The 26,787-nt window shown below is 37.6% G+C and overlaps 1 protein-coding gene across 1 annotated transcript; it reads right to left on the bottom strand.

Moving 5' to 3' along the window:
- Positions 1-26: 26 nt before the first annotated feature.
- LOC132104441 (E3 ubiquitin-protein ligase MYLIP-A-like) lies at positions 27-21,714 on the bottom strand. The gene is made up of 8 exons (XM_059509918.1): positions 21,462-21,714; positions 20,104-20,294; positions 8,047-8,232; positions 5,591-5,788; positions 5,292-5,456; positions 2,437-2,848; positions 1,035-1,248; positions 27-987 (listed from the first exon to the last, which is right to left on the bottom strand). Exons 1-7 carry the CDS (start codon positions 21,546-21,548, stop codon positions 1,060-1,062), a joined length of 1,428 nt encoding a protein of 475 aa, XP_059365901.1. The 5' UTR covers positions 21,549-21,714; the 3' UTR covers positions 27-987; positions 1,035-1,059.
- Between the last annotated feature and the right edge of the window lie 5,073 nt (positions 21,715-26,787).

Consider the following 26,787-nt stretch of genomic DNA (forward strand, 5'->3'; position numbering starts at 1 on the left):
CACACACACACACACGTTAGTTAAAAAAAAAACAGCTTTATTAATTCCTCTCGTTCAAAGAAATATAAAAGACAGAGTTATTTCTATATTTACAGAGCATAGTTTTTGCTTCAAACAAACAGAAACAAATCCTACTTGTACAAATTGAAAAAATAACCCCTGCTGTGACTGCTCGATAGCAGATGTCAGCAGTAAAGAAAATGATCCTCTTCATCTCTCAATAATAGTCTGTGCAAAGAAAAGAATGCATATCAAACACACGTGTTGCTGCTACATTAAGGCAAACCCCTAGGAACAATACACTCGGGAAACTCTTGATTAAAGTGACAGTGTCGATTAGATCTTTTTTTTTTTTTTGCCTTTCTTTAGAAAACTCACATATCTTCCACAAAAAACAAACAAAAACAACAACAAAAAAAGCATAAAAAGGTCAAAATCTCTTAAAACGGTGAGCATTGCACTGACAGACCATTCAGTACCCTTTAAGCAAATCACAGGTAGACCATAACTGTGGAATAAAAGCTTTAGAAAGCATAAACCTCTGGGCCTCAAGCAGTGTTTGCCAGTCACATTATGGAAGCTGTGAATCTACAGATGAATGGAAGATTAGTAGTTTGACAACTTCCTCTCTACTCAAAGTGCTGCAAGGGTTCGTGCCCCTCGCCATAAATACCTCTTCACTGGCATGGAAACTATAAAAACCTCAAAACAAACCTAAAACAAACTCAAATCCACTGCAAAAGAAATATACTTAAAGTGGACGCTGCATATTAAAAGCAAAACGTAAAATTACATTAAGGAAAGAAAAGGTAGTTCCTCAGGGCATACAGATTTGTGCAGGTTATGAGGCAAAAATATCAGTTCAAACGTTCTGCATGCTGCGGTGCATAGAAAATAAAATAAAAAAGTACATTTATCAGATCAACTGATACAATTCATTTAAGAGACAAACATTAATAGAGCTCCTCAATGGTTTCAAAAACATCAGTTCTTTGAGGAGAACCCAACCGGCGCGGTGTTAACTGAACTCAAAGTCCTGTGGAAGAGAGGCGGGAAGGCTCAGTTTTGGTAGATCTTCTCTGTGGTGTTGTAGTCGTTGTTGGTAGTGCAGGTGTGGGAGGCCATGCCTCGGTGGATGGGTTCGGGGCTGTTGTGTCCCCCGCCGATGGTCAGGTTGAGCAGACTGGTGCACGTAGGCAAGTAGACGTGCTGGACGTGTTCCACCTCTGAACGACACACTGGGCATGACTGTACAGAGACAAAAAGAGACGCCATTAGTCTGCATCCACCACAGTAACGTGCTAGGAATACTGCGATACTGCCGGTCATGCGAGTCGCCGGTGGCATATGCTGTGCACAGCACAAGTGTCAATAGAAGAGATTTTGCTTACTGCTTATATCACGCTAGATGTATTTGCACAGCAAGTTTTCTGTTATTTAAATACGAGTGCAATAAAGAAATGTGCTAAAGGAACACGTCTCAAACAAGTCTGTAAGGCCTGTGATATGATGCAGCGTTGACATTTTACTGGAACGACCTTTACATATTTAGAGCTTTGCTTATTTTTGTGATGTTAAAGTGCAGTCATTTTGTACTTGTCCTTTAATTACGAATAAGTCTTTTGGTTTATTTCCATAAAATTCTAAATTAAAAGAGAAAATAATTGAAGTATTTAATTCATTGGATTATACAAAACTAAGCATTATTACATAGTTATTTCATTTCTAAACATTTTATTACATTTCCAGCATAATAAATTAATAAATAAATAAATACATACATCTAAAACTATTAAAAACTGAGTTCAGTAATTTAAATAACAAAATATAAATATTATATGAAAATAAATGTATAAAATGTTTAGAAATGTTGCCTTGGCAATTATATTAAAACACTAAAACGACTAAAATGGAAATAAAAATAAATTAAAGCTTTTTAAATGGATACTAGAAAGTATAAAAATAAAAGCTAATTCAAATTATTAATAAATACTACAATACAAAATACTAAACACTGCATGTGAATCCAGACATCATTAAATCAAATTTTTTTTATTTTTTTTTAAACAAATAATAAATTAACTCATAAATTGATTATATTAATTATTATTATTATCATCATAAATTCAAATATGCTTTTGGGGAGTCACATCACATGAAATTTTGCAACCTGAACTAGCCTCATCTATCATAAAATGTTGAAGTTCTGATATTTGATGTCGTTTCAATTCTGACGTGGTTGCACCACATGACTTTAATTTGATAAAATGACTTCCTAAAAATGGATATCTTAAAGTTTTATTAAAACATATATTTTAAGAAGTAATACTAAAAGATTATGCCAAGCCACTTCCTTATTATATCAAGACCCTTTTAACACCCTGACATTTGACACAATGTTTGGTCAAATCTACTGAAACCTGAATGTTCTCTGACCTGCAGCTGTTCAGCACAGTTCTGGCAGCACACCATGTGACCGCAGGGGCAGAAGGCAGCGTCGATCTCTTCCTCGCAGCACAGCATGCACAGTAGCGCTTCCCGCAGTTTCTGCAGCTTCTCCTGCAGCAGCCGGCTCTGCTGGCAGCCCCCGCAGTCCAGCGCCCCCTCCTGGTCATGGGACGGCGATCGGGACGACGGAGTGTGCTCCCCTGGCCTCGACATCATGTCCACGATACCAGCGTTATACAGCGCGCGTCTGGCGTAGTCGTACACCTCCTTGGAGGTCCGCCGGATGTCGAATACATACTTCTTGCCCAGGTTGATGTTCTCATTAAGGAAAAGTGAAGCCAGGTGACCCTTGAAATCACGGCTGTATTGCATCATGACGGCGTTTGTTACAGTGTCGCACCTGCAGACAAAAACAAGAGTGATCGGTGAGCAAGACTGCATTATCACACATTAGCACATTATCTGCTCGGCATCTTTGCCACACAGCAGCTCAAACCATCCATTATCCATCAGAGATGATGGGCTGCTGGAAAGGTGCTGTAGATGTGAAAATGAAGGATGTTGCAGCTTGTTAAGAGTTCAAGGGTAGAGAGCAGCAGCTGTTCTCCAGCATCTTGGCAATATGATCTCTTATCGAGAGCTGAAGAAACAGCACCTCACAAACTAACACACATTTAAACCGGTGAAATCGGTTCTATTACCAGGCTGTCTAGAGTCTTTACACAGCAGATAACATTGCTCTGCGTCTGATTAAAGTTCAGTGTAATGATGCAAGGTTGTATAACAGCTACATTTTAACCCTTATGCGTTGTTGGGGACGTTTTTGTCCACTAGGGGGTAAAGTTGAGTCTTATTTTGGTCACAACTTTCTCTGTGTTTGAGCTAATGGAATGATTTTTGGTGACAAATCTTATTTTGACCCATATTTTGGGAAAATGCTTTGAAATTTTTCAAAAACTCAACGGTACACTGTGGGCAAATTCACTAACCTTTCGTTATGTTCGTGGATGAAAACATCTAAATTAAACTGCTGTAAAAATGTATCAGATAAATATTTTTCATTTTTTTTTGCATAAATCTGTTAAAATCAACCTCAGTCCTGATCAAAACTACCAAATGTTTAAAAAAATTCCAAGATTTTAACTCTTTAATTACCAAGTTCATAAATGATGTCACTGATTTGGGGGAAAAAAAAACCACACAAAATTACATATTTTCAATATAAAAAGTGATTGTGGACTGGATATTTTTTTACCTTTTATCACAGTCTTGGGCATTTCAAAGATTAGTAACAAGATTGGCTTTGATGCATTGTTAATTTTTGTGCAGCATTAGATTTAAATTTTTTCTCCCTCATTTGTTGTTGGTGGCTGTTTTTGCCCCATTGACTTCCATTATAACGACATTTTTTGATTGCAAAGCCATGACACCATATAATCATGCATTCTTGATTTTTATTTGTGGTTTTCCCTTTTGGGAAGAGGTAAAATTTGTTATTTTTACAGTTGATCACTAGGTGGGACCATTAACCCTTTAGATAGGCATATGCAAAAAAGGCTTACTTTCCCAACCTTTTTCAACTCGCGGCCCACACAACCAAACACATATGTTTGCGCGGCCCACTGCAAAAAAATTAACTGACCCAGCTATTGTTGGGTTAATAACTTAGTACTCAGAAGCTGGATTGTTAACTGTATTTATTGAATGAACTAGGGCAGGGGTGCCCAACCGTGCTCCTGGCAATCGACTGTCCTGCAAAGTTTAGCTCCAATCCTAATCAAACACACCTGAAGCAACTAATTAAGGTATTCAGGCTCACTTAAAAATTAAAGGCAGGTGTGTTTGATTAGGGTTGGAGCCAAACTTTGCAGGACAGTCGATCGCCAGGAGCAGGGTTGGGCACCCCTGAACTAGGGCTTATGGCAAAAATATATAAATCCCGTGTCCAGGGACTTTTTTTTCTTTTTTGCCATGCATTGTTCATAGAGCTCAATTGTAGCGGTGCCTCCAGTGTTGAAATAGATTTGTTATATATTATACAGGTTCACGTGTACTCCGTTTGCAGTGCGTATAGAGTATGTGTAGGCGTTGCAGAAGCAGCAGCGAGAGCACGTTATTGTAACATGAAAGCACGTTATTGTAACGTGAAAGCACATTAAAATAATGCACGAGCGCGAATCCCTCTGTTCGCACGCAGATTTCCTTTGCTCTGTCACAAAACCAGACGTGCTTGCTCAGATACACGCTGCTCTCGTCCGGATTACAGAATAGAAAATAACTCGGGCTGGCACCGCTCAGCAAAACGGGAAAACCAGATCCAGGCAGAGCTCGGCAGCGGGTAGACAGTCAGCGGAGCAAGCAGTCAGGGAACATGTTGACAGCCATTTATGCATGTTTGAGTTTGTTGTTCTGTAGCATATGCAGCAAAAATATTAATTGGTGGTTTATTCTTAAACCAATCAGCGAGCCAGAATAGTGGAAGCAAAGTTACAGTTTAATATTTATTTTTTGTTATTTAATTATATCAATGAAATGATGTTATTGTGTTATGACTTAAACATTTTTACATATATTAACAATATTATTATTTCTTTTAATAGTAATTAACACTAAACACTAATTAACACTAAAACAGGTTGAAAACCACTGGCCTACTAAATTATTAAAATAGGATTAATTAATCCATCCATTATCGATTTAATTTTGATTGGATTTTATTCATGGATTTTTTTAATTTTATTTATACATTTCAGAATGGTTACTGGCAGAGCTGCTTGACTGCACATGATGCACATAATAATGATGCATCACTGTGCTGACTGAGGGGTTTTATGGTGTCTCACCTGTAAAAGGCGTGCGTCTCTGTGATGGCCCGATACAGACCGCTGGCTGCTCGATTACTGATTAACTTGAACAGCAGGACCACATTGTCGCCGGTTTCCTTGGTGATCGTCAAGTACACGCTCTTCCCTGATTGCGTGGCAATTTGTATTATAGGATAAGATATCCTGAAATGAACGGAAAATATGGCGCATTACTAAAAGGCAGCGATGGCACAAATTTATTTAAGGTTACACGGCTGATTCTGGGATGTGATTTTATGACAGTTACGCCATCAAGAGCACTCCAAGCTGTGCCTAACCTGTTAACCAGGCTGAAGTCCTCTCGGCAGATAGCGATGCCATCTGGTCCCACTCCGAAGGCCAACCTCTGTCCTTCAGCGTCCCGCACCCAGTGCCACTCCACCCCATAATGCTCCAGAGATGACACCAGCTGCAGGGCCTGGTACTCCACCGACGCCTGGCTCAGACCCTCCAGAGCCTTGTGCTTGGATATGATACTGCCAAAAGAACAAGAGAGACATTAGCTGGGTCTCCATCCAAAGTAGCAAATTTAACTTACGCGCAAAATTAAGAGTATCGCATAAAACATTTGCAAATAAGCACAGTTTCCATCCAATGAGTCAAAGAGAACAAAACGGTCACTTCCTGATAAAGTGGCACTACATATCAGTAAGCAACTGAATATAATAATTTTCATATTTAATAAAGCGTGCAGATAAAACATGCGTGGGAACACAGTTGTGTTAAGACAGTTCTGGGAGGCAATTATACAGAAATACTTTGACATTGCTTGGGCATTTCAATGAAAAAAAAAAAAAAAAAAAAAAAGTGACTATGCTAAAAATTTCTAATCATGTTTATTATGGCTGGCAACAGATATGATGGCTCAAAGTGTATGAAGGCATTTAACTTAACATGTCTACAAACAACAACAGAAATTGTTCAATTAAATGTAAAACTACTTATTACAATTATATTAAAATTAAAAATTAATCTAAATTATACTAAATTCAAGATAATTAAAAAAAAACAACAAAAAAAAAACAATTCCAGTATCTGCCAAATCAGACTAATAATAATAAATAAACACATTATAATATATATATTATATTGTAAATACTGTTATGAGATAATTACTTGTCTCCAGTTTAAACAATAAACCATTAGCCATAATACAATACAATATCTGCTGTCAGTATCTGCATATAAAACAGACTGGTTGATAATTATAAAAGACAATGTTAACATGGGCAATGCTAGTATGCTACTGTGCACAAACAAGTAAGACATGTCAATCACTGCCAAAGTCCATGGTTTCATGTTCCCCTGTATGAAGCTCTTTGATTTTCTTCTTGTAGGCATTAGTCTTAATTTGATTCAGTGACAGTGATGATTAATCACTACAGACAGATTTCATTAATCCTCTTTGATTGTAGCTGATTAGGTCCTCTGTTATCTAACCCAAACAAGCCAAAGAGTCTGAACAGAACTCTATAAAAGGAGCAGTGTGATTAGTCAAACCGCATTAGGAGTGCTTTGTTTACAGCCACACAGCTCTGGATAAGATGTTCACAAGAGCGCACAGATTACAGCTCAGCTCCCTTGACTTGGGCCCGCAAGTAATCGCCTAAACGCCAAACAACCAGTTTAAAAGTGTATCTGAGGGTCAGAACAACCTTTACACCAGAGAAAGTACACTTATCTGGGTGGCAGTTTGTGGGATCTTTTTAGATTTAGCTTTTTAGTTTCACTTTTATTTTAAACATTGTATTGCGTTCGTAACCGATGCGTTTACATCTCATAATCAGAACTGCAACCCAGTGGAATTAATATCAGCCATGCAATCTAGCCACCAAAACCGGTGCACGCTAATGTGTGCGTGTGTAAACCGTTGGGAATGTGTTCATACTCACTGCATGACAACATGCTTTCACATTTGCAGTTCATATTTATACTACATGCCCTTACATTCACAATTTATATTTTATCAGATAAAGTACACCACCATTCAAAAAGTCTGGGGTCAGTAATATTTTTTAAAGAAATGAACACTTTTCTTCTGCAAGGACACATTAAATTGATCCAAAGTGATGCAGTTTTACAAAAATTTATATTTCGAATAAATGTTGTTCTTTTGAACTTTTTCCGTCACAGAATCCTGAAAGAACTGCAGCACACGTTCCACAAAAACTCTTTTAACATTGATAATAAATGTTTCCGCATAATAGAATGATTTCTGAAGAATTTGGAGTAATGATGGTAAAAAACAAAAAACAAAGAAAAAAAAAACAGGTTTGCATCACAGGAATACATTTTGAAATATATTCAAATAAATATTTTTGATCAAATAAATGCAGCCTTGGTTAGCATAAGAGACTTCTTTCAAATACAAAGTTTTAAGTGTATAAACGTATTGGCTTTAAAGTAAGTCTATGAATCTCCTCAATTATATATGAACAGAAAAATATTGCACCACATCAGGTGACCTCAGTCTTTATTCTCTCTAATTGATTTATAAAATTGATAAACTAAATTATCAGCTCTAGAAAGGAAAGTCCCAGGTTCAATACAAGAAAGACAAACTCGAACACCATTTTTGACAATGTTGATTACCACAGCAGATGTGTGTCATTTCTGACAATACGGCTTAACTTATTAAACCCAGAACACTCACTTAATGTTTTTGTAAAAGCATGATTAAAAACACACACAAGTTGAAGGTCATCGATATAATAGTGACATTTAGTTTGTGTACCTGTTGATGATGGCTTGGTTGGGCTCTGTGGCACAGAGTTCAGTGTACCAGTACTTGGCTGTGTTCTGGTTATAGTCCCCAAACTCTGCCTGGGCCAGGAGAGAGCTGAGCTCTTCGGCCTGTTCGGAGCACATCCGCAGATGTCCACGATGCAGATCCTCTTTCACATGCATAAAAAACAGGTGTCTGTAGAGCAGAAGAGAAAGACAAAGAAAATGAGAGCGTTAGTTACGAGTGGAAACCGGTGGCTGCTGGTACAGAACAGTACCGTGAGAGTGATCCATGCAGACTGAAACAGGCCACTGGGAACCAGCATTACAAACACACATCTCGCATATGCTCTCATGTGCTGGATCCAACTAGCATTGTAGTATGATCCATGAATGGAGATCATTTTAGTTGAACTGACTCTTTAAAAAGGAACAGAGAGAACCAGATATGGCCTGAAATCAATTGAAAATAACAAAAGGTCAAAGGAAAAGCAGAAATGACGGTTTCCATTCCAAATGGTCACTTTCACTTCAAAAACCAAACAGAAGAACTTTGCAATTGCATTTGTGTGTGTGTGAATTGGTTTGACTTTTGCTCCCGTCTCGGTCTTATCTCTCGTATCTGTTGTCCTTGTGGTTATACGGCTCTTAACGCAGAACATGTCGGTGTGTTATTAAACGATAAGCATGCAGTCTCATACAAAGCATGGAAACCACACTCACTACTCACTGCTGACATAAAGCTGACATAAATCCCTGTAGCTGTAATTCAGTAGGGCTTACTGTGAGTTTGACTGAGGACCGGTCTCTTTTCAGCTGTCTGTGGGACTGTCTGTATTTGTTTTTTTATTGATCAATGACAGGAGAAGTCCAAGAATAAAACTTGACTTTAAAGTCACATAAACCAGGCTTGCAGCCATGCGAACTCGGTCTTTTTATGGACTTATCTTGTTTTTCCTATTGATTAATTCTCTCTAAGGGAATGTTTTTCACCTTGACGAAGTGTCGGAATTCTTCCTGTTCAGATCGAATGTACAGATAGAAAGAATTTAAATTGCACCATAATGGTGAACAAGGTATTTTGCAAAGCACAATTATTTCTGTCATCAACAGTCAATAAATGATTGTTAGAAGAGACTTGGACTGGAAAATTTGGTTGAAAACTAGAACAAAAATATATAAAAAAATAAAAATAAAATAAAAAAAAGTTTGTATGTCTTAATTGTGCACGAGTAAAAAAATATATATATAGAAAATGTAAAAAAAATTACGATTAATTTTACTATTAGTGTTAATTATAAATTGCTAATAACATTGTTTATTATTAAATATTAAGTACAAGTACCAATTTTATTCATTTATATTATATATATATAAATATATATAATATATATAAATATATATAATATATTATATATATAAATATATATAAATATATATATATATAATATAAATGAATAAAATTGGTATATATATATATATATATATATATATATATATATATATATATATATATATATATATATATATATATATATATATATATATATATATTTATATATATATTTATATATATATATATTTATTTATATATATATATAAACATGCTATCATACGTTTTGAACAGGGAAAAACAAGTTGAAGCTTCGTGAACTGTATCAGCTGTTCATCTGCTCCTATGGTTCTTTACAAACCCGTTTAACTGCATCATGGGTAAATTACTCCCTAAACTCTCAGTTGTCTTGTACTAACAGCTCGGGCTCCTTCAGGCTTATGTATATCTGACCCAAAGCCCTTATGTCCCCATACCCTAATATCTACTTATGTCCACTACATGTCAAATTTTGCAAGTCCCCCAAGACTAAGTTTGGAGACCAAACAGAACTGATGTTTCCCCCAGTGAACCTCTGTTCCCCCAGCCAACAGAGGAGCATGGGAACACCAAAAACAGGCTGGGTGATACTCCTGCTCTGCACCCAGGCGAAGGCTCTTTAGGAAAACAAACACCAGCATAACAGTTCGCACAATGTTGCTGATAAACGCCCCAGGCTGATAAACATTGACTTTGGATGAAAAAAGACACTAGAAAAATGGTGGAGAATGAAAGATTGAGGTGGATTCATAGGGCAGACAAATAAACAAGACTTGCTGTTTGACAAAGGGAGTCTCGCCCGGACTGACAAGCCACTTCCCTGTGATGACATCAGATTCATGTGATGAATTACCTGGCAGGCAAAACAAAGGAGGCAGAGAGAGAGAGGTTACTAGCGGTCAAACTCCAGATACTCTGGGACGAACAAGCAGCGCCGGTTCAGTCATGAACGTTACAAGACTAATCTTAGAAACACGATACAGCCACTCGTCAGAGACAAACACAAGAGTACCATGACTTTATCAGCTATTAGCAGCTGTGAATAGCTGGTTGTGGTGGAGTCTAAATTCTCAATGCTATCAGATTAGTGGGCACGAGAGGGGGTCTGGGGGCCACAGATGGGCCCCACTCACTCTCACTTCACTTTATAGCTCTTCCAGCAAAGTGAAAGTGAATACTGAATGTCTGTGTGCACAAGGTCAAGCGTTCATTTTATATAGACAAACCTCTACATTGAGAGTACATCACGGTCTTATGCAACTAAATGTCAATAGTTAGTCATTGGCTAATAAATTCTTAGTATTTAATCGCCAGTGTGTGTGTTAGAGGCTAATTACAAGTTTAACACGGATATATCTTAACTCACTGAACACTCTGACTGAATGCTTAGGTTTCGCTCTCTGTCAAGCGATCTGTATACCTGTATTTGACACACCATGAACTCTAGTTTGAATGCGCATGACTCACCGTCACTTTGCTTAGAGTGCTGTGTTTCTCACACATGCAAAGAGAGAGAACGAGAGTCTTACAAGCTGAATCTTGCACTAAATGTAAAATAACAGAGTTAATTTAGAATTCTTCAGCTTTTTTTTCAGGGGCGCAGAAATGAAAAGCTTCTGCCCGGAGACAGCAACAAAGTGGCCAATCCGCATAGGAGTTTCATTCTTTGCAGGCGCCCTTTGAAACAATGTGGTTTCAGAGTTACAGTAATCAAATAACATTGCCATGTGGTGGGGGTTACTCGCAGTCAACGAACTCTAATAAACCCTGCCACCAGCTCCATGCATCACAGGTAAACGCCTCCTCGCGAACCCACACTGTTAATCATCATTCGCCCAAACAAGCAGATAAGTAAATACAGATAAAATTGGGTACTCAAACAAAGACATGCATTGTGAGCAACTGCCTCTGGTAAGTGATGCATTCTGCATAAATGGGTAATAATGCCGTAGGCTGGAAAAACTCACAAAGTTGAATGCGGAGACAACCCAATATCATTTCTGAGTAATTCACACTGAGCTCAGAGGTGCAAGTTACTATAGTTCATCCACATTTGTGGTTAAACCGGTTCTGCAATCATCGAAGCACATAGGACAATAGAGGTCTAGTGCTTTAATTCATAAAATGGCCATTAAATCAAGAGAAAAAGGGGAAGATGCATGCTCAAAACTGAATTTCACACCTCAGGTTTGCATATGAATGCATATACTGTTAATTATTATGCCTTAGAAATAAAAGTAATTTTTCATTGAAGCAGAAATATGACTTTACTGAGGAACGGCACACAGTCACCCTTTTTAGTTTTACTAAACTATTAAATACATGTGTGTTATACGCAAAGCTAAGGCTTCTGTTTTGTGGTCCATATTTGAAGCTTCAGGAGGATCTTGTGCATCATAAGGGCCTTCTCGCACCGCCAGAACCTTTTCATAGTACCAGAACTAATTGTGGAACTACCCACATTTGGGTGTTTTCGCACCGCCAGATTAGTTCTTACTCCGGAGCGAGGTCCAACCAGCACAACTGGTACTACCCGTGATGCAAGTAGACATTGATTGGCCAGAGGCATTTGAAAACGGCATCACCCACCATGATTTAAAACGCTGTGTAACACACCGTAAACATTGGGTCAACTTATTTCGCAAGTATAATGAACAGTGATAAATATATGGACGCTGAAGTGCAGGGACTCATATAGAGCTGAAACAACGAATCGATTTAATCGATTAAAATCGATTAAAATCGATTATTAAAATAGTTGTCAACTAATTTAGTCATCGATTCGTTGCTAAATAACTTATTTGCCGTAAGCGGCTCATTTCGTGCATATTTCAAATCTGCGGTGACCAAAGTGTGGCAGTAATGAGCCACCGGAGGTTTTACTCAGCCAGTACAACAGGAGAACTAGCGAATAGCCAATAGCTGGCCTCGTTTTATGTCACGTGCTTCCCGAACAGCTTCTCTGCAGCATTCAGCGGGATGTGGGAGTACTTTGAGCCTTCAAAAAAGAAAATTAACCTGTAAACTTTGCACTACTGAACTGTTTAAGAGGCCGTTCACATATCGCGTCTTTTGCGCGCTCATGTTCATTATTTCCAATGTAGGCGCGCAGTATGCGCGCTCATAATGGAAGCGACGCACCGTTTTTCCAGACGGGTCCACACAGCATCGAGTTAAAAACATTTCAACTTTTCAGAATGCGGCAAGCGCACCGCAGGTCATGTGACAAGAACTAAATAATCAGCTTCATCCTTTCCCGTAACAACGTTTAAAGCTCAGCCAAGATGAAGGAACAGCTGATCATAGTTGTATATGGATTTCCATTTTGAAATAAATTTAGTAGCAGAGCTACTGCAAGCAATTTTTAGAGCTGCAAATCCATTTATCCTTTGCTGAAATTTTCGCGTCTTCAAGGAGAGAGCACGTCATGGTTGCTTAGCAAAGGCAGATGCCTCAGGGGCGCTTCTGTGCGAGCGCTTTGGAAAGGAGGAGAAAGCGGTGCGCCTAGCGTTTTCCACGCGTTTTTAGGCGCGATATGTGAACGGCCCCTAAGACTTTTATTTGTGCAGATTCTCCAGTACAATGTTGTTTGCAAATGTTTAGTCGTAAAAGCTGATAACATTGCTTTTTAACAGTTAACATTTAAAGCTTTACAAACATGTTCTGTGATCAGTTTGTCGTTTACCAGTTCAAAATTCAGTCGTGCAGCCTAATTATGATTGAATGAGAGAGGTAAATGTTTAAAGATATTTGAAATGCACTTTTTTTTCCTAAGTATTCACTGCTCTTTTTCACACAGCAGGTTTTTTGTGTGTGTCCGATTTTTTTTTTTTCTGGAAAACCTTCTGATGGATTTTACTTTAAATTGTGAGTTCCATTCAGGTTTCATGCCACTTTATTCGAAGGATTGTTTACAATTTCACAGCATAAGCTATAAAGCGGTTTCCCAGTAAATAATAAAATACAACGCACTGCAATCTTATTCTGTTTTATCCTTATTCTTCGTGAAAATATGTTCTGAAAGATTCCTTAATAAGCTTCGTTCGGGATGTTAAACTACTTTAGGAGCTCTAAGGACTGCCATGGTGAAAACATTATTTGAAATCTCCTTGTGAAATTTGCTAGAGTATGGGTCAGTGTTTTTATTGCAGAAGAGTTCAACAAAGGATCACTAACACATAAAACAACTCCAGGTATATTTTTGATGAGGATATGACAATGCAAAATGGTTAAAGTCTCTTAAAAATCTATGCTGAATGATAAAGACCCTTTATTAATAATTTACTTGGGGGGAAAATGGAAAAAACTAATAAGTACATAAACCAATTAATCGATTAATCGTAAAAACAATCGACAGATTAATCGATTATCAAAATAATCGTTAGTTGCAGCCCTAGACTCATAGCAAATGTAGCGCTGCTAGTTGTCATTGGAGATCCCTCCTTTCCGTATTTTTCATCACTTTACGTATACGTCGACATTCCATGTCCATTATTGTGAAACCCACAAGAGACAACAAAAACACAGCTCCGATCACAGCATCCTCCATCCTCCTGTTGTTAAGTTGTTCTTTATTAACATTGTTGAACACCACGCACAAATAACGTCGCTGTCAACTGGAATGCAACCCTTTAAATGCTACTGGGAAATAGTTCGCACAAAATCGTCCCAGTACATGTAGTTCTGGAACTAAAGCGGTGCAAAAGGCCCTACAGTCTTCCTGCCGTAAAGAGGTAATCAGGATCTTTCTGGGATTGCTGGTGGCTTTGTTGTTAGGATTGGATGTAGGGCAAGAGGTTTGTCTCTGCAGTTGTCAGTTCATGCTCACGTTGACCCTGAATAGCACCCACTCACCAGTTCCTGCTGACAACACCCAGGGCCCTGACTGTGAAGAAAACAAGACCTGAGATCACAGCAGCATGTTTTGCATATTTTCAGGCGTAAAGAAAACCAGAGGTGTTGCAAGTATGAGAGCATGGTGTATGTTTCTGAACGAGTACCAAATGACCAGGGTAAGAGTATGTTCACTTATCATATAAACATTATTCGCTGCTCTTCCCAATGGGCTGAAGCTAAACCAGTGCACAGATTAATGTTTAAAAGAGCCCTTCTCTTATTTAAAGTGTGCTGTGCCTCTGCTAATGGTGCATTTTCCATAATTTCAGGATCCTTCAGTCCTGATGAGAAGGCTTAACACTCCAGCTCTCCAAAACAAAACAGGCATCTTTACACAAGCCTGGCACGCATTGCACGCCATAAAGACTAGCTACGGCGTAATCATGAGCATGGCATGGAACCATAGCGGAGTGCTGACTACTCACTAATGACCTTTTTTTTCCCCACATAATAACAAAAAACATCAACCATACATACATAGTTAAACAATTATATATTATACAAATATTATTGTGTATGTGTGCTGCTGTCTCAAACACTTGCAGACTAATATATATATATATATATATATATATATATATATATATATATATATATATATATATATATATATATATATATATATATATATATATATATATATATATATATATATATATATATATATATATATATATATATATATATATATATATATATATATATATATATATATATATATATACACACACACACACACACACACAGGGGCGCTGCACAAGATCCCGGGCCCTATGCATAGGCAGTCCTAATGCTAATATATATATATATATATATATATATATATATATGATAAAAATTCCAAATACTTTGTCAGAGTTTTTGCTTGTTTGTAACTGCCTTTGGGGGAGAAGTCGGTTTACTCTGTCAAACGAAGCGGCATTTGTCTCTGAATCGGAGATAGAATGTGGCATAGCTATAAAGAGCTTTAAAAACATGTCGGCTAACACTTGGCTTGACATGATTGTGAAAATCACGTCCGATTATACATGCTGAAATTAGAGCAGGGCAGATTACGAGACGCTTTTTTTGGGGGTGGGGTGGCGTTTCTTTAACATGTGAGTGTTTGTGGTTGGGAGAAGAGGTCAGTTGGCTCTGATCCTCAAAGGATCCAGTAATTCTGTAAACAGGATTAGGCCCTCAAGGCCAGTGGTTATCTTTAAACTGTACCGCGTTTGAGTATTTTTTCCAGCTCAGAATGAAAACAGAAAACAAATGTGCAAACACTGGAAACATTTGTGCCAAATCCCTTTTGCTGTACTAGTAAAGTTTCTTCTACATGGCAATCATCCACCAGCACTCTCCACTGAGGAAGAATAAGGATCTATTTTTGGAAGATGCACTTATACTAATGAACATGAGGAACTGTCATGATAATGGACTACAGGAGCAGAAGCAGTTACATTCGGCCCACTCTTGGTCTTATATTATAGGCTCTTTAGCACCGTTTAGTGCATCTTACATAACAGAGATAGAAAGGAAGTAAAGATATACTGTAAGATGCAAGATACAATGATGCCCGTCACAAAAATAGGGAGGAGTCAACAAATCAGTGATGCACCCACAAACACACCACATTGAATTATAAATTGCTCATAGAATTCTAAAATGTTGATTTGTTCCATGTTTGAATTGTATATACACATGCATGTTTTTGTTGCATATACATCTGTTCTAGATTCAATGCAAACACTGTGCTTTGGCAATACATTGTTACAACTGCCATGCCAATAAAACACATATTGAATTAAATTGAAAGGAAGTAGAGAATGGGTGAAATCCCGAGCAGAGTTCTAGTCCTGAACTGGAGCTAAGGTGCAGCAGGGATCGGTGCGCGGCCCTTTCTCATTCTGACATTTATGACTCCAAAATCTGTCAAGGCACACCAAATGTTTTGCTTTTTGTTATGGGCAGTCAGAAAGTATATTTATCACTCATAAAAAAAAAAATGTATCACCCCTTGACTAACCTTTGGTCAGTAATGCCCAATTTTTTTCAAGATCCAATCAATTCCTGTAAGATAAATATTAGTCCTGCCCCTTTTTTCATTATATAGCCATTTGCCTCAAAAATGTGCCACACCACAGAAGCAAAATGACTTGTAAAGGCTGTTATATGTTGATGTAAGTATGTTACAGCAACATCATAATACACAAACATGGTAATCTATCAGCACCATGGATTTACCAATTCCATGCGGTTACTGAATCATATTTCCGTCAGTGCTTTTTTGTAACTTCCAGCAAAGAGTGAATCAACCCCTCTTGCACCCGTTCATAATGTGAATGTCTGCTCATGAGTTATCTGGAAATGGCTTTACAGGGATGTAACACAGTTTCTAAGATAACATCAAAAGTACCAGACACAAAATGATGAGAGAGAATGACAGACTTTATGTGCATACATGACTCCACTTAAAAATTCTCTGTGGGGAAAACCATGTGGCTTCGGGCTGCATTTGTATGAGTGTGTGGAGAACACATGCCAGAGCTCACTGCCAGTCAATGCGATGAGCAGTGGAATGCAGTGTCGAAGCAGAGCAGAGGTTATTGCACAAACAAGGTTAAGGAGCATGACCCATGTAGCTGGAGGCTAGGTCGCATCATGCATGCATGTGCACACACGAATCTACAACCGTGCCAAAGAGTGAACAAAGGACTGTTTTCATGCGACAGCAGTCTGCATTACACTCAGAAATGCCAGGCAGCCATCTATATTCTGCTATGGACAACACTATTTCCAATTAGTCTATTAATCTTGTACCATTTACTTTGACAAAAAAGACAGTGTTTTATACTTTGTGTTTTTAAAAGAATGCAGAAATATTAAAATTCTGGCTGATATGATAACTAGTTAATTCTTTTCAAATGAAATATATTTAAAGTCTATAATATATTTCATCTAAATGTTTTCAAAAAATGTAGAAAAACTTTTTTTTTAAAATCTTAATGGCCCCAAATTCTAACAATATCTTTTTCTTTTTCTGGATTCCTCTGTTCACATTCTCCTGGCTAAGGCTGTTTTGACACAAAACTCTTTTCTGCAATAGCTGGATGCCAATTATGGCGGAGAAAAAAAAAACTACAATGAAGTCATTTGACAGCATGGCATAATTCTGTATGAAATGTTTATGAATCTACCCACATTCTATAAAAAGGCATTATTAAGTGTAAATTGTGCAGTAAGCAATATGTTAATGTTCCATTCTGAACACTGACAGCTCCTGCCACACACAGGGCACAAGGACTGTGTTCATTGTTATTCAATGTGCCTCAAATTTTCTTTTCCAAATATTTAATCTCAGCCTGATCAAAGCTTTGATCTCATCTTGATGTCGATTGAGAAACAAAGTCTCAACCCCCGCCATCTCAGGTTTTCCTAACACGTCAGCCTTCATACTTTCACACACTGTAAGCCGTGTCCATTTTCATGTCCATTTGGAAGGCCGTCCAGGGTGCCTTAACAGCTTGAATAAAATTTTATGTGGAACTCTGGGAGTATGACATCCATCCTGCCCGCATCAAGAAGTCGCAACATATGCAACTTTTAATTACCAGTCCCCCCCACCCCCAAAAAGTCTTTCAATCTTCCCTTAAGTCACCAGAGGACCATCTAATCCAAGAAGATGACGCGTTCAAGGAAACGGAAGCACATTTGCATTTATGCATTTGGCAGACGCTTTTATCCAAAGCAACTTAGTGTATTCAGGCTACACATTTTTTTACCAGTATGTGTTCCCTGGGAATTGAACCCACAACCTTTTGCGCTGGTAACGCAATGCTCTACCACAGGAAGCCAGCATATATGTGCACACTGCCCTGCCAGAGTCACTCTGCCTAGAGGACGCATGGATGTGGGAATGCCTGCAGAATCTAGCATGTAAGACAATTCACTGTGGGGTTGAAATTGGTACACTGCAGCAAAGCCACACACAACCTGAAGCTAATGGAATTTAAGTGAGCATGTGACAATATTTATAACATCATACAAGGAGAGAGACTGCAAAAACAAGACAGGGGAAAATATAAATAAAATGGTAAACATCTGTCTGTGCCCCTCTGTCAGAGATAAACATATGAGGAACCAGCATCCTGACATAGAGTTAATTTACATGACAAGCATTGTAACTACCCAGTCAATTTATCTCTGGGGAGGAAGCTGACTGACGGCTTCATTTCATTTTTGAATTGTTAATGCAGAAACTCTTCCAAAGCTTTAATTTTTTTAATTTTAGTTTGGAAAAAGAAGGAATTTAATTGTTGAGAAATAATGTACAGGAGTAGAAATCCCAAGAATGTATAGCAGAAGGTCCCTGGCCACAAAAAATAATGAATTATGTAACAATGGTTATGGTCTGGGACTTATAATAAAAGTACACAGGCTAACGCAATATAATTTAAAAATCTATTATTTTCAAAGCCACAAGACTAAAGTGACAGAATCACTTATCAACCTTCTTAGTAAGCAAACAGCAGTTGCACTTTTGAGAATTAAATGCGAATCTCTGATTTTTTTTTAAAACACTTATATGAATTCTTACCAGTGTTAATTTAGTGTTGTTTACATACTTTTATAGTACTTATTAAAATAAATAAATAAATCTGAATTTTTATATTTAATTATAGCCCATTATAATTTTATATTTTCAGTTTTCATTGTAATTTCACTTTATTTAGGTTTTAGTAATGTTGGAACATTGCTTATATTAGTTTTTCCTTATTTATAACATTTCTACGCAGTTTTACAATTTAGTAATATTATTTTTTTAATTTAAGCTCATTTCAGTTATCTGCAAATGTTATATTTTTAAAGTTAAAGCTTTTCATCTAATATTTAACCATTGCATTCAACAAAAATGATTTTAGTTAATAACACTGATTCTTTACAAGAATTCAAGTCATTGTTGCTTGTTACTATTCAACTATGTTACTCATAGTTGCAAAACTGTATTACTTCTTTTTTCCTTTTCAGCCGAGAGAAAGTGACATTTCAAGAAATTGCTATATATATAGAAAATAACTTGGTCAAGAATGCCACATATTCTGTTACTAGAGTTTAAATGATGAACTTGTGTCCTATAAGATGTGCTCCACATTTGTCTCAGACAAAGAAAAGTAACAAAACTCCAGTGTTACAGTGAATAAAAGAGCATGAGTTTGTGATGACTCTGCCAGCTCACTCTCTGTGGGTAGGAGCCTTTGAGCAGGGGATCACATTTCCTGCTGCCGCTCATAGCACAACCACCTACAGTAAGCCACAGGGAGCGGGGTTACTACAGGACAAAACCACTGTACTGAGAAAAAACAAAAACACTTTACATGCTGCTGTCCAAAGTGCTCTTTCTCTACCCGAGACACATGACTTCAGCTGATGTGAAGCTGAAAGAACACTCATAAAACCAGCATTGTTAGATGAATATTTAATATGTAACATGCCCTAGATTTTTTGCAGTTATATCTTAACACAGGCACACTCCAAAAACAAGATCTAGCTCAAGTCGGTCACCGAATTCACATTAGACACAGTGAATGGAGGAGAAATGGCTTCACTTCCACTAATATCACACAAAACATTCATACACCCACACATGCTCCGACCCCCTCCTGACGTTCTTCTTCTGAAATCTACTCACAGTATTTATACGGAAGTTTAAAAACATCTCTATTCACAGACGATGATGATATGCTCTCAGTCACTACTTCCTCAAAAAATATCCATGTATAATTGTTTTATAATACACATGTTTGTGTGAGTACGTACCTCGTCTGCTCCTGCAGAATAAGGTGAGGCTCCACGAAGAACTTTACTCGGAGCCGTAGTCTGCAGGGCGTGAGGTTTTCCATCTGCTGGGAGATTCTGTTCCTCAGGTTCAGCCACAGGTTCTCTCCCTTACTGCCAGAAAACTGCAGCCCAAAGTAATCCACCTCAATGATTCCCAGCTTCCGACATACCTGCCACCAACAAAGAGACACACTGTGTTAAATATTAGAATCGGTTTACTTGTCCCCATCAACTTTCACTGTGTGGAAAAGAGCAGCCTGGACACATTTTTTATTTTTTTTTTACATGAAAATTCTGTAATCATTTACTCATCCTTATTTGTGGATGAACAATTGCTTTACTCATAAACTTAGCTAAATGTATTTATTTTATAATTAAGCACAATTAAGATAAAAATGAAACAAACAAAAACAAACAATGGGTTAGATTTGTATTTTTTTTTTATCAAGAGTCTCCCCCCAGAGTCTCAGTTATGTAACACAGGAGAGAAAATTCCTTTAAAGGGCAATCTGAAGTCCGGTGAGGCAAAATGACGCCTTTAGTGCACTATGCCATAGGCGGAGTTAGTACAGCTCATGAAAATATCCTGAGATGACATGCTTACACAATCTAATTTAAGCCTCATTACATCGTCTTGTGAACGCAACATTCACCTCCTCTAATTTTATGTTCTCTAAATTAGTGCTAGAATAAAAGAAGTCGACAACAGAGATGTCTCTAAAATATTTTTAAAAAGTACATCATGTCGAAAAACCCTTCACTTTGTAATTTATTTTGGAGGTGTAGTATCTGCACACACGGGCCAAACATCTGCTGCTGAAGCGAATGAACTTTAGTAACCTCCAGCATGCCTTCACACATGCACGCACTATTGTTTAGAGTATCCAAATGTTTCTTTCTCTGAAAATGATAACATGAACTTTTAAACAACATGCAGTATCTGATAATAATCATGCAAACTTTTTTTTCTTACAATAAAAAGTTATTATTTAGAAAGCATTACATTTGATTATTTGTCTGAGTGATCTAACGAAAGAAATGCTAGAATCTGACTTAAAAATGCTTTAATAACATGCTAAATACGAGTACTGATGTTAACCCTAAATAAACGCGGGAGAACAACGATCTCACAGATTGATGTTGATATTAAGTTTCCATGTGCTTCATATGAACTCATTATTTCCGCGCTCAGGCAACAGTTTTTGTTTGTCAACATTTGCACTTATTTTATATAGGAATGCACTAGGGCTGATTGGATAAAATGCACGCTTCACAAACGTTTAATAATATACATCAGATATATTTCACACCGGGGCTGGTTTCATTCATCATCTTACCTTATTCAGACAGTCCTCTCCGTTCGCCTTCGCGTCCACTTCAATCTCCATCACCACCGCGTCCGGTCGAGTTACATGGCAGAGCATTTTGGAGAGGTGTTTTGTCTTTGGTCTACCCGTCCTGTACGAAAAAAAGCACTACAAACAGCTCTCACTGTCGTCCTCTCTTAGCACCCTACATCAGTCTTCGCTCAATTTCCTCAAGCCCTCTGTTTCTCTGTGCTCGAGCGCTTCCTGCTCTATATGAACAAAACGCTGCTCAAACCACGCCCACTGACCCCACAGCCAATCACACGACGAGGCGCATCGAAGCCTACAGCGAACGCTCTGACAGCAACACAAAGCTTGCCATGTTCACTTAGTAGTGAATACTGTGGAGTGTCGACTCCATTAGCGTCCCCTACAGGTGCGTTATATTGATCATGAATATGCTCGTGTGGTTCCTATCTATCTATCTATCTATCTATCTATCTATCTATCTATCTATCTATCTATCTATCTATCTATCTATCTATCTATCTATCTATCTATCTATCTATCTATCTATCTATCTATCTATCTACTCATCTAATATTTCTAATCTATCTATCTATCTATCTATCTATCTATCTATCTATCTATCTATCTATCTATCTATCTATCTATCTATCTATCTATCTATCTATCAAAAATAAAACAAAAACAAACATCTACTTAATAAAATTAAATAGTTATGTTTTAATATAAATAAAAATGAATAAACAAAATAAAATACAATTAAACTACATTAAATATTAAATATAAACTAGAATATAAAAATGTAATAATAAACAAATAAAATAAAAGTAAATAAACAATTAATGAAATTACAGTTAAACATAAATGAATATCTGTTTTGTGAGAAAACTTGAACCGTGCAAGAAACTTATTTAGTTGATGCTTGATTGTTTGTCCTTGTGAGACACCCTTTTATGATCACGTTTACACTTGAGTTCGTCCTAGCAAATATCTCTCGAGGAAGAATGCAGTCTCGTCCAGCGCCAGACGACGGATGGAGTGAATGCCAATGTGAGATTACACTTCACATGTATTATGCATGTTTGCCTACAACCCTCCCTTGAGGAGCACATTGACACTGTAAATGAGACATCAGCCAAAAAGCTTTTAATAAAGAATATTTAAACTGCTGGAAGAAAACAGAGGTGAAAAAATAGCTACTGAGCCATCGATGCATTTTACAGTCATGTCAGACCAGCAGCAGTCCACAGGGACTGACTAGATTGTGTAGTCCCCAGTTTGACCTTGCAGTGGAGACTTGTGAGACAGCCCTGGGACAGACAGCTAGCGTTCCAACACCTGTCCCCAAACTCCACTCAGTGTTCCCTGAATGCATCACATCAGGAAAGCAGAGTGCTTGAGGCTGCTTGGAGAAAACAACAAGTGTGAAATGCCAAGACAGATCTTTTCTGCTCACTGTAGCCTGCCCACACATTGCCAGTTTGAAACTCTTTCTTCACAAGCAATCACAGCCAGATGTGACAACAGTCTGACTAAAGTTGGCTGAACAAACAGCAAAGATTGTTCATGTGCATATGAGGCTAGTGAAGATCTGCAGCTACTGTATCTGCAGGTGTGCTTAAAATTGTCCACAGGTGATGATGCAGTGAATAAAGAAGTACTAAAATCCATTCATATGAAACTGGAAAATGTGGTGTTCACCACAAAATGTGGTAGTCATCAGTCACCATTTACTCACCTTCATGTTGTTTCAAACCTGTAGGGGTTTCTTTCTTCTGTTGTAAGCATGTTGCTATATGGTTGTTAGAGTGCTCCAAGTGATCACTTATTGGCTCAAGTGGAAAGAGCTCACACTCAAGTCCCTGTGATATTCTAGTCTCTAGATATAGTAGCTCAGGGCAGTCCTTCAGCGTGAATTTTACTCAATTATATTTCAGCTTGTGACATGAATAAGATATTTTGAGTTTTGATGAGCTTTATGAATACTGATATGAAGTGAAGTGAAGTGACATTCAGCCAAGTATGGTGACCCATACTCAGAATTTGTGCTCTGCATTTAACCCATCCGAAATGCACACACACAGAGCAGTGAACACACACACACACACTGTGAGCACACACCCGGAGCAGTGGGCAGCCATTTATGCTGCGGCGCCCAGGGAGCAGTTGGGGGTTCGATGCCTTGCTCAAGGGCACCTAAGTCGTGGTATTGAAGGTGGAGAGAGAACTGTACATGCACTCCCCCCACCCACAATTCCTGCCAGCCCGGGACTCGAACTCACAACCTTTCGATTGGGAGTCCGACTCTCTAACCATTAGGCCACGACTTCCCTAACATATATATTCATCCATCTGTGACATTCATTGATGTAGAGCTGAACTTCCCACTCTCTCTGTAGGACTGAGCAGAATGAAGGGCATTTCAATTACCTTAAAGGGTTAGTTCACCCAGATAGCAAAATTATGTCATTAATAACTTACCCTCATGTTGTTCCAAACCCGTAAGACCTCCGTTTATCTTTGGAACACAGTTTAAGATATTTTAGATTTAGTCCGAGAGCTCTCAGTCCCTCCATTGAAGCTGTGTGAACGGTATACTGTCCATGTCCAGAAAGGTAAGAAAAACATCATCAAAGTAGTCCATGTGACATCAGATGGTCAGTTAGAATTTTTTGAAGCATCGAAAATACATTTTGGTCCAAAAATAGCAAAAACTAAGACATTTTAGTCAGTTTGTCTTCCGTGTCTGTTGTGTGAGAGAGTTCAAAACAAAGCAGTCTGGATATCCGGTTCGCAAACGAATCATTCAGTTCACCAAATCGAACTGAATCATTTTAAACGGTTCGCATCTCTAATCCACATTAATCCACAAATGTCTTAAGCTGTTAACTTTTTTAATGTGGCTGACACTCCCTCTGAGTTCAAACAAACCAATATCCCGGAGTAATGCATGTACTCAAACAGTACACTGACTGAACTGCTGTGAAGAGAGAACTGAAGATGAACACCGAGCCGAGCCAGATAGTGAACAAAAGACTGACTTGCAGTCAGCCACATTAAAAAAGTTAACATCTTAAGTCATTTGTGTATTAATGCGTATTAGAGATGCAAACCGTTTAAAACGATTCAGTTCGATTTGGTGAACTGAATGATTCGTTCGCGAACCGGATATCCAGACTGCTTTGTTTTGAACTCTCTCTCACAACAGACACGGAAGAGAAGACAATGCCGAATAAAGTCGTCGTTTTTGCTATTTTTGGACCAAAATGTATTTTTGATGCTTCAAAAAATTCTAACTGACCCTCTGATGTCACATGGACTACTTTGATGATGTTTTTCTTACATTTCTGGACATGGACAGTATACCGTACACACAGCTTCAATGGAGGGACTGAGAGCTCTCGGACTAAATCTAAAATATCTTAAACTGTGTTCTGATGATGAACGGAGGTCTCACGGGTTTGAAACAACATGAGAGTAAGTTATTAATTACATAATTTTGCTATCTGGGTGAACTAACCCTTTAAATGCAAAATTCTAGTCCAGAATCAAAACATGCACATATAATAAACAGAACTTATAAAGTCACGGCCAAAAGTTTTGGCAGTGACAAATTTTGTGTCTTGTAAATTTTGCTGCTTCAGTATTTGTAGATTTTCCACATTATTGGCAAAAAAAGAATACAAGTCAATATTTACAGTGTTAAGCCTTGTTCTTCATAATATCTGCAATTTGCTCTGGCATGCTGGATATTAGCTTTTGGGTCAAATCCTGACTGATGGCGAACCATTCTTGTCTTTTTCTCGGAGTTGATCACACTTTGTGGGCTTCTGTTTATCCACTCATCTTTTGAAGACTGACCACAGGTTCTCTATGGGTTTGAGATCCGGGGAGTTTGCCTGGCCAGGGATCCAAAATATCAATGTAATGATCTTCATGTAATGATCTTCATGTAATTACATTGATTTTAATTGCTTTCAGCAATAATTTAAAATGCATCTGAATGCTCTACACAATCATCTAGGAACAATGCGAATGAACACCACAACAGCTTAAGCAGCACATTTTGCAAAACACAAAATTGATGTCACTGCCAAAAGTTTTGGCCATGACAGCTTTTAATGCATTATGCCAGCACAGCATTATGCAATCTGTTGTAGTGCATGAGTAAAAAGATGGCACAAAATACAATAAATCAGTACCTTGCTAAATTTGACATACTTTGCATATTAAATCAAAACTGTGGCCTATCATCCTTGAGGCGATGTTGGACCACAGGAGATTTGGCAGTATTTTCTGTTTTATAGTAGAGAAGATTTTCATACAAACTATTCTAACTGGCAAATGATCAAATGCACTCTGAAAGTCACAGAATGTCCAGTCCTCAATGATAATGCTTGAACAACGTGATTAACCAAAGTACAACACTTTCCTGAATCAAAATCCTGTGATCAATGAGTCATTTGACTTTGATTTCAGGTTACGGATGGAACTTGTTGCTAAGTTTGGGAACAGTAAAAGGTTTTAATGCTTTTGAAATAAGTCTCTTATGACCTTAGGCTGTATATATTTGGGCAAAACATACAGTAAAAACAGTAGTATTATTAAATATTACTGCAATTTAAAATGCAATAAAAAATAATGTTAATGTGAATAGGTCTATATTTTAAAATGTAGCTTATTCCTGTGGTATCAAAGCTAAATTTTCAGCATCATTCCTCCAGTCTTCAGTGTCACATGATCCTTCAGAAATCAGTCTAATATGATGATTTGCCGCTCAAGATATACAATGAATAGCAAGCTTAAAATAACATTTCAATCTTGACAACACCTGGAATAGTTTTATATGGAACAATATTCCGGACAATATTCAAAATAAATAGCAAATTGTACTTTGTTCGTTCTTGAAGTGAACTTTAGCCTGTTTGGTGATAAAACCTTTTGAACGGTCTTGAGCTGAGCCCAAGGCTTCCAGTGTGTGATAACTGCGAGTTCTCTAAATGACGCGGTGCTGCACTGCTTGTCCTGTATGCCACCAAAATGTATTACATCAAAAAGTTACAAATGTAGGTTATGAACAATTTTTCTTTTTAAATAATGGTGAATAAAATGCTGAAATGAAGCAGTATTCAGAGCATCCACCTATGAATTTAACATGCTCTGTGAATGAATGTCATTACCAATGACATTTTCTTTATTACGTCCCAGGTCTAGGTCTAGGAGAACAACATAAATAAAGATCTTTACATAGGAATGTTGTGGACTGTCTTTCTTTCTTTCTTTCTTTCTTTCTTTCTTTTTTCTTTCTTTCTTTCTTTCTTTCTTTCTT

Source organism: Carassius carassius, chromosome 25 (assembly GCF_963082965.1).
Source record: "Carassius carassius chromosome 25, fCarCar2.1, whole genome shotgun sequence".
NCBI classification, from domain to species: Eukaryota; Metazoa; Chordata; class Actinopteri; order Cypriniformes; family Cyprinidae; genus Carassius; species Carassius carassius.